This window comes from Phaeoacremonium minimum, assembly GCF_000392275.1.
Source record: "Phaeoacremonium minimum UCRPA7 unplaced genomic scaffold PA7_03_scaffold_580, whole genome shotgun sequence".
Taxonomy (NCBI): Eukaryota; Fungi; Ascomycota; class Sordariomycetes; order Togniniales; family Togniniaceae; genus Phaeoacremonium; species Phaeoacremonium minimum.
The window spans coordinates 494809-504742 of record NW_006921482.1 but is presented as its reverse complement, the minus strand read 5'-3'; the positions used below and the strand labels follow the sequence as shown (position 1 = coordinate 504742).

Sequence of the window (9934 nt, the reverse complement as noted above, 5' to 3'; positions counted from 1 at the left end):
CGAGTATAATGCCACATGTTCCCGTCCAAATATATATACCGGTTGGGCTGGTGACTGCGATCCAACAGAAACATGCCACACCACATATGAATGCTGTGGGAATCATCAGGTTCACGGGGCCAACTTTATCGGCCAGCTTGTTAGGTAACAAGCGTCCAATAATACTGACGCCATTTACAATCATAAGTAAGTTGAGTGAATCACTATATGACATGGATGGATGAACACTATCTCGTCCAAATGGTGCGAGGTAATAGAAGAGGATGTATAGTCCCGAGAAGTTCTGACACCATGTTAGAAGGGGAATGCGGAAGCTATAGTGCGACGAATAACAAGGACTTACGAAAAAGAACCCCGTGATCCAAAAAGTATAGTCAAGCTCTTTGAAAGATGCCAAATCGACGAGAGGCCCTGACTTTCTAGGCGGCATGCGTGGTTTGGCGAGGGCAAGGGGAACTAGTATTGTCGCGAGTTGCACAAATCCCATTACACGATAGGTCCAGCTAAAACCCAGGGTTGGCAACAGGTTCCTTCCCATGGCTGGGTATATCAAGCCGCCAACAGATGCACCGCACGACACAAAGCCAAGTGCTAGCGCCCGGTTCTTTTCGAAATATGTTGTCACCACTGCCATGGTAGGACAGAAAATTAATCCACATCCAATTCCGGTACAGAAACCCTGAGCTAACAGGAATTGCCAATACTGAGTACATGCCGATGTTGTGAATGCCCCAACGACGAGTAATGCAGCCCCAGATATGATAAGATGATGGAAATAGCCAGCGTCACTTAAACGACCTGTAAAAGTACTCAGAAAGAAGGTCAGGCTGACTTGAACAGAACCAATCCAAGATATGTCCGATGGCGATCGCGAGAGTAAATCCGTATAATATGCCTGGAACACGCCAAACGAGTTGACAAATCCCCACGTATTCATAATCACCAGATGTGCTGAGAGACCTGCTGCAACTTTAGCAGACATGATTTCCCTTGCTACTCAGCAAAGACGCTTACACATTGTTAGTGCTGCTATGCCTCCGTCTGGTGGTGGGCCGGGGATAAAGCTGGATTTCGTAGTATGCCTCGCCAGCACGACACTGGGATCTTCTATGATTCCCATCGCGATGTCATCGACAGGTGTCGCACATCGCGGTGGAATAGTTGGATTCGTGTCCACAATAGCAGAGCTCTCTGCCAAATGACGGCGTTGCGTTCCCTTTTCTTTGTCTGATATATCGAAGAAAGGAGCCATTGTTTCAAGAGTAAGAGTACAGCAGATGTTTAATGAATTTCACGAGAGTTGTCTCATAATGACACATACAGAAAGCCTACTAAGAAAGAATACAGAAACATCCAATGGAAAGGCGTCTCGGAAGTGGATATATAGAAAAGAAGATTGTTTGACATTCGACTGAGGAGATTCGGTGGAAAATACCGAGGAGAGGTCCGAGATAACATCCTCTACTATCATCGGCGCTCTATTTCCGGCCTTTAATTGGGCTTGTACGGCTGTTCAATGTTAGCGGCTCCACCCCCGAATCGGAGCATTCGACGATATCGGCCGGCAACACCATCTGGCGGCGGCTCGAGGACGGACATCGGTCTCGATGTATATTGATCTGTTCTTGTGGGCATTCTGCGTATTAGGCGGCATGTGGCAACAGAGGACCGTGAATAGTAAAGTACAACGCAAATATCATGCTTTTTTATAGTGTCACGATTCTCATATCCGCGAGTAGGGTTTCCGTCTCGAGGTCTGTAGTCGTTCCAGGCCGACATCCGTTCATAGCCGCTTGAGTTGGGGTTTTTGAAGGCTATGTCAAACTGCGAAGTGCCCAATTTCATTCATATGTCATAAAGTCAAGAAACATGCTCGGTTGTTTCGCATACAATAGGGTTCCATCTATATAGGCCTCTAGACAGTTTTGTGGTTATTTAGGGTGATGATAGAAGCGGCATAAGCGTTGCTTTTGGTTTCAGGTAAGTACAACAAGACAATATGCAAAAGAAGACAAGGGGAAAATAATTTAATTTACTCCACAGCGTATTAGATATGAGAAATTGAACGCCTTTGAGAGGACTACGCGGGTTGAGCTGTTGTCAATGAATCGGAGGTATTGGTTTGGTGGTCGAGGAGCGAAGTTCTATTCAATTACTAATCCGAAGGTAACGGGCTGCTTTGGTTCTGTTGCCATGCTCCGCCTTCCTGTTTGCACTTCTCCGAGGAAGACGAGGCGCGCGTTCCTTTGTTCGTCAGCAAGGCGATCGGATTTTCTTGCTCAAGAGGAAACAGGAGGCTGAACACTGGTGTTGCACATCAGTGGGGAGGATCAGACTGGCCTCGCCGGCCCGCCGAGTCCTGGCAACTAATACGGGAGAATTTCGCCGAGAAAAAGCGATCATTTTGAGGAGAGCCCAGTGCTCACGCTCAATAGCGTATTGTTGTTATTTGTTCGCCTCGCCAAAAAGAAAAAAGCAAGAATCACATCAACAGAATACTATGCACTACAAGGAACTCCGCGGTGCGCCGGGGGGGAGGGGCCGCGGAAGGTCGGTTAAGACTCGCTGCATCTCATATACCAAGCCGCCCACCTGGCCTCTCTGCCGCGCATCAACGTCAGCTTACCAACTGGTCTAGGCTTTTTGGAGACATTACCTAGCTGTCAGCGCTATTGAGCTATGGGGCGAACATGGGCCTCGACCGGATTGGCACCGTCGTATCAGGATTTCCCAGCTGCGTCTAGTGCACTTACAGAAGGCTAATTGACTTACAGCTTAGGTGTTTACAGGAGCCCACCAGCGGGTATTCTTCGCATTTCCCAGCCCCGTTGATGACTTCTGAAGAGCCCGTAATGCTCGAATGGTCTAACGCCATGTTATCAAAGGACCAATAGCCATAGCATTGGACAATTCCAAATGACGTTTGATCGATCCCCCGTCTCAATTCGCTGTGCGACGCCAAGAACTGACGCTCCTTAACACCTTGATGGCCTATCAACGTTGCGCCGCCGCCCCTGCTCAGCCCGGTCCTGTCAGCACCCTGTTGGGCTGGATTTTCTTTAATGAGTAAGATGGCACCGGGATGTGCCCTCCATGCAGATCCTCATCCCTAGAAGGTGAGACTTGCATTATAATTAATGATCAAGCGGTCACCTTCCACAACCCGGTTCTGTTTCCGTTTTCTCATCATCGTCGGGCTTATCACCACGCAACATCTTGTCACAAAAGTCTATCCACCATGTCGATTACGACAACGATCACTCAGGAAGTCGAAAATGGGTCATCGGCGAACAACTTTGCTTTCAAGATGAGCGCGAAGCCATCCTCACCTTTCATGGATATTCCGGCCGAAATCCGACTTCTCATCTACAGCTACCTCCTCGATGACGCTGGAAACAAGAACTTGTTGGTGCAAAGTCTGACCGAGAAGAAATTTCGAGAGCACGCAGGGAGGACACGGTCAAAGTATCGTGTTCTTGAACAGACGCTACATCGCAGGTGCTATGAGACAACATATGCAATTGCCACGGAGGGTGTCGAATTTCACACGGCTATCATGAGCGTGAATCGCCGAATACACAATGAAACAACGCATCTTCTGTACGGGAAGCATTCGTTCGACTTTGGCATCAGCATTGAGGCCGTGGTGCCTTTTCTCATGGACCGGACAGCACACAGCCGGCCACTAGTCGAGGAAATTGCCGTCTATAAACGTGGACCACTACCGTACCTAGAGAGTGACCGCTACGAGTGGGCACATCTATGCCGGTTTTTGAGCTCAAGTTCACATGTCAAGAAGCTACGTTTAGTTGTCGAAGGCGGCCGGCCGAACAACCCTTGGGACGGCCCCGAAGAGCTCACAGAGTCTGATTTCCGGTTGCTAACTCTGGTCAAGCATGAAAGCCTGGACTGGGTGACCGAGTTATCCCAAGTGAAGGGAATTCAAGAGCTCGAAATTGTGCCAGACATTCAGTACTTTCCAGCTCCAAGGACCACAGCCATGATTCTTTTTGCGGCATTCTCGGCTTCGATAGAAAAGGGACTCGCGCGATTCTTAAAAACCCAATTAGGTCTGGCTCCCCAGGAGTATTGACACATGTTCGATATCTCTGCGGCTGAGGAAATGACCACTGATTCGGTATTTAAGGACGAGCAGTCTAGAGACAATATCGATAGGGCCTGTAAGGTGCACATGATGACGACATATTTGATGAAAGGAGCGAGGCATATTGCGATTGTGATTTTGGTAAGAGGAATACGCGACGGTGGAGGCCATGGCATCTTATCGCGCTGGCGTTCTGGAGCAATGTAGATTGTACCAAAATAATCTGTCCATATTTTGAGTAGACTATGATGGAATGTCGGAGTATGTCGCTAGAATATCTCAATGTGTCACATAGCATATATACCACTTCAGATGACTACTTCACTGGAGAAGATCTTCCTGTTGCTAGATAGCTCATTTGTGACACAATGATCATGTCAAGGAATTTGATTGATGTAAACAGATTTGCACGCCGTAGTTGCTCGTTGTAATCTATTAGTCTTCCCATGTCTTCCTTTAGTAGTTAAGAAGCTGCTCTCAATTATACTAACAGCTCAAGGATAGTCTTCTATAGCTATCTACAACCCTGACTTCGATCTTTCGCACTAGGATCTGTATTTTGTTGCTTGACGAAGAGTTGCCGTTCTCAACCAAGTTTAATGACAGCAGTTTTGATTTATCGATCGAACAACACATAAACGGGTTCATTGATACTGCCTGTGCACTTCCATGGTAGGCGCCAAACAAGACTTGAATTGACAGCCTATAACTGCAGATCGTACATGACTAGGCAGGCATAGGTTTTGCTTGTATGTTTCAAGAGAGCTTAGATAGACAATCCATTCGTACGTATATCTCCCATCCAGAGGACCTACCTGTTTGTGCAACTACAGTTTGCTTTGTTCATTGCGCTAGTTTGGGTTGCAGATGTAGATCCCGCACTAGTGGCAGCCGGATCGGACTTTCGCTCGTGTAAGTTGACTCTTTTGAATAGCACGATGGATATGATTGGCTGTCTCGTCTCATGACACCCTCAACCCAGGCTGTATCACCCAGATAGCCAATAAAGAGGACTTGAGAATAGCTGCCCCAAGAAGCAATGGTGAACCGTCCCGTTTATCGTGTAAGTCACCTAGCTAGGGTATAGAGATGACTTTTGAGGCTTCTGTCACCAATCAGCTTCGATTCAGACAGGATTCAGGTTCATATTCCAAGTTCTTGACGAGTTTTCTTAGAAGTGTAGGATGACAGAGTGACGCATGTCACCCAATAGGCAAAATGCTTGCGATTATATAAAGCCTTTGCCTTGTGCGGACGAGAGCTCTATTGCCCGATACTGTGAAACTGAACATCAGTCTTACCAAACCACCTGTGCCGAATAACCCCTGAGAGTCAACCCATAATGTCAAGCCCTGAGAAGCCCGTGATAGTCCTTGTCCATGGGGCATGGCACCGCCCATTGCACTACATAGAGCTCATCAATGGGCTGCGCTTCAAGGGATTCACGGTTGTCGCGCCATTGAATGCCACGGCTGGCTGGGACAATACCATTGTTGGAAAAACGCATTTTGATGATGTAAGACTCATCCAATCAGCCATGAACCCATATTTGGATGCTGGTAAGGAGGTTGTACTGGTCTGTCACAGCTACGGTGGAATTCCTGGAACGGCGGCGGCTGAAAGCAACACTGTTGCCGAACGGAAGGCAAAGGGCGAAAATGGAGGAATCATCTCAGTGGTGTATATTGCGGCATTTGCTCTCCCACAGCCAGGCTTGAGCTTGTGGATCGGCGTTGGCGGTGTGAAGCCTGACTGGTGGGACATCCAGGTAATTTGATGCTAGACTTGCTCCGTATCTACAAGTTTCGATGCTGACAGAAGCAGGATGAAGTTGCGCTGGCACATGAGAATGGGCCATCGCGGTTCTACAACGACATAGACCAGACGACAGCCGATATATGCACATCAGGCCTTGTAAAGCAAAGCCTCGCGAGTTTCATGACAACGGTGTCGTACACGCCGGCAGAAATCAAAGTCCCTAAGACGTACGTCGCTTGTAAACTCGATCAAGCTGTGCCATTCGAGATTCAGCTGGGACTGGGTCAAGCAGCGGGAGCTGAGGTCGTTGAATTCGCTAGCGGGCACAGTCCGTTCTTAAAGAACTACGAGATGCTGCGATTAATAGATATCATCGAGAGGGCTGCCGTTTCGCGACCAGATACCTACCAAAATTGATTGCTAAACAGATGTGAAATCAAAGAAGTAATATATCTGACCGCTGTTAGGAGATCAGAAAAAAGGGTGTTTTGGATAGGTTTTAGGCGAGCGACATCTGAAGAATGATAAAGTAGTTATGATATTGGTGCGTGATGCAATGTGAAATTTAGTGCAGGAGACTGAGGAATTGCCTCAGAGGACTGACTATCACGTGGCAGTCAGGTGCCTTACGTAAGATCTCACAAGTGTGGCTGTGGCTGGCGTATGGTGCGAAGGTGGTGGGTAGCTCCAAGCCTCCAACTAGCTGAAGGCAGCCGACATCTCTAGCACTATCCTTCCTGCGTCGTCATCGCATCCATACAGCTCCCGTTGCGATTGCTGTATTTTACACCGCTGATGCTGTCCTATTGACCCAGCGTTGGATTTTGCCTGGAACGCTTCGTCTGCATAGCTAATTTCGTCGACAACCTCAGCTGAGTTGCACCTCCAAAGCATCTATCCTACCAGAGATGGCGGCACCGGCCCCCCCCGAGGACCAGGCCCGTCTGCTTGAAGATGCTCTCATAGCCGTTCGACAGCAGACGGCACTGATGCGCAAGTGCTTGGACACACCGGGAAAGCTCATGGACGCTCTTAAGTGCTGGTAAGTTCTTCGGACTGCGTCCCGCGAGAGCTCTTAGATAAGCTCTCAATGAGGTGGCTTTGGTCGTATCGACATGCGCAGCGTGACTAACAAACATCTTCCAGTTCTACTCTGGTCTCCGAACTCCGAACGAGCAGCCTTAGCCCGAAGCAATATTACGAATTGTACATGTCTGTCTTTGATGCGCTCCGCTATCTCTCGGTACACCTGCGCGAAAACCACCCAGTCAATCATCTCGCGGACCTCTACGAGCTAGTACAATATGCGGGCAACATTGTCCCCCGACTTTACTTAATGATCACTGTTGGGACAGCATACATGTCTATCGAGGGCGCCCCCGTCAAGGAATTGATGAAAGACATGATGGACATGAGCCGAGGCGTTCAACATCCTATCAGGGGACTGTTTCTGCGATACTACTTGTCTGGCCAAGCTCGAGATTTTCTGCCTACGGGTGAGGGGGATGGGCCGGAAGGGAACTTGCAAGACTCGATCAATTTCATCTTGACCAATTTCGTGGAGATGAATAAGCTTTGGGTACGGTTGCAACACCAAGGGCATTCTAGGGAACGAGAACAGCGAACACAGGAACGCAAGGAGCTGCAGCTTTTGGTTGGAAGCAACATTGTACGGTTGAGCCAATTGGTTGACTTGCAAGCTTATAAGCAAGGAATTCTTGCTCCACTGCTGGAGCAAGTCGTTCAGTGCAGAGATGTCCTCGCTCAGGAGTACCTTCTGGAAGTCATCATTCAGGTCTTCCCCGACGAATTCCACCTACACACACTTGATCAATTCCTCGGGGCTGTGTCAAGACTGAACCCTCATGTTAATGTCAAAGCCATTGTCATTGGTCTCATGGACAGACTTTCCGATTACGCCGAGAGGGAAGCACAGAACGAGTCCGACGAAGACAGAGGCAAGGTTGAAGAAGAGGCATTAGCAGCGCTTTTGGAGAAGACAAAGCTTGGAAAAGAACAACCCGAGCCGCCAGTCGCGACTGACGAGCCATCGGCTACCTCGGAAACCAATGGAGAACAAGCTGAAGGTGGAGAAGGTGATTCTGCGTCAACGACAGAGACCTTGACAAAAGAATCCGAAGCAACACCGTCAATAGCGGAAACTGAGACCACTGCTGTCAATGGAGCAGAGGAGACTGAAGCTCCCGCGAAGCACCGTGGAATCCCTGAAAATGTCAGACTGTACGAGATTTTCTTTGGACAAGTCAAGAATCTGGTTCAAGCTCAGCATCTGCCCATCCAAGACACCATCGCGCTTTTGGTGTCACTCAGTAACCTGGCGTTGAACATTTATCCCGAAAGACTTGACTTCGTTGACCAGATTTTGGATTTCGCGAATGTTAAGGTGAGAGAGCATGCCAACAGCGCCGATCTTCATTCTCCACCAGCACAGCAAAGCCTCCTTGCCCTTTTGCAAGCGCCCCTCAAGAGATACGTATCTCTTTTCACTGCTTTATCTCTTCCTACATACGTTCCCCTATTTCAATCCCAGACATACCCTACACGACGTGCAGTTGCGGGCGAAGTTGCGCGGACACTCCTCCGCAGTCAAACTCCAATTACGACCACAGAACAGTTGGAGAACGTGCTTGAGGTCTTAAAGGTCCTCATCAAAGAGGGCTCTCAGCCACCGGCTGGCTACCCGGGCGTTGTCCAGCCGCGGGCACGCGCTTTGGAGACTGACGAGACTATGGAGGAGCAGGGTTGGCTAGCACGACTTGTTCATTTGCTCCAATCGGAGAACAATGACACTCAGTTCAAGCTGTTACAGATGACTCGCAAGGCTTATGCAGAGGGTAACGAGCGCATTCGTACAACGACCCCGCCTCTCATCACCGTTGGGATGAAGCTGGCCCGTCGCTTCAAGGCTCGCGAGCATTATGATGATAATTGGTCGACCCAGTCTTCTGCCCTATATAAGTTCCTGCATTCCGCTTTGAGTACTCTCTATACTCGTGTCAATGGCGCAGGGGCAGCCGAGCTTGCTCTAAGACTGTTCTGTGCTTGCGGCCAGACCGCGGACATGACTGGATTCGAGGAAGTCGCCTACGAGTTCTTCGCACAAGCATTTACCGTGTATGAGGAGGCTGTTTCAGACTCCAAGGCACAGTTCCAAGCCGTTTGCGTCATTTCAACAGCCTTACATCAATCGAGAAACTTCAGCAAAGAGAACTATGACACTCTCATCACAAAGTGTGCACAACATGCTAGCAAGCTGCTACGAAAGCCCGATCAGTGCCGTGCAGTGTACCTAGCAAGTCATCTTTGGTGGGCAACGCCAAATGCCGCTAATGGCGAGGAGGACGAGACCAATGTATGTGCAAGCTGAGTATCCTGGCAATTCTGCTCTATTAGCATGCTGACATCTGACTCAACAGCTCTATCGGGATGGCAAGCGAGTACTTGAATGCCTCCAGCGTGCTCTTAGGGTGGCCGATTCGTGCATGGAGACCGCAACTTCCATCGAGCTGTTTGTCGAGATCCTAGACCGATACGTCTACTACTTTGACCAAAAGAACGAATCTGTAAGTCTCATCCATATGCTCCTCTGAAACAAGGCTGATCTCGTGATAGGTGACCACAAAGTACCTCAATGGTCTCATCGAGCTGATTCATTCAAACTTGGCTGGCAACCAGCAAGACTCCGCGTCTATCGAGCACAGCAAGAAGCACTTCCTGCATACACTGGAGATGATCAAGAGTAAAGAGTACGAAGGGATTGTTTTGACTCCGAAGTAATGATCCGTAAAGAAGTGATAAAGGGCGAAGGCCGACGGAAGTGGCGGAGGTGACAAGGGTGCAGACTGGGTGAAGATGAGATGGAGCCCTATGTTGAAGGGCCGGAAGAAGCATAGATCGCCTTCGGTGTGTTGACGACGCTTCGCATGTAAATTCTCTTGTAATCATGTATATTCTCATCAATGCCTTGCCGTTACATCGATAGCAAACGGACAAGGGTTGATGTCAGTCACACAATTTTCATGCATAAGCGGGGGGTGACGAGCGATGTGA

General features: G+C 48.9%; 1 protein-coding gene across 1 annotated transcript; it reads left to right on the top strand.

Annotated features, from left to right (window-relative positions):
• Window positions 1–6771: 6771 nt before the first annotated feature.
• Window positions 6772–9661, top strand: UCRPA7_8180 (putative vacuolar protein sorting-associated protein 35 protein; the record flags this gene model as incomplete). Its single annotated transcript, XM_007920699.1, has 5 exons — window positions 6772–6905; window positions 7010–8267; window positions 8415–9236; window positions 9301–9447; window positions 9497–9661. The coding sequence occupies 5 exons, from the start codon at window positions 6772–6774 to the stop codon at window positions 9659–9661; spliced, it is 2526 nt and encodes an 841-aa protein (XP_007918890.1).
• Window positions 9662–9934: the final 273 nt, after the last annotated feature.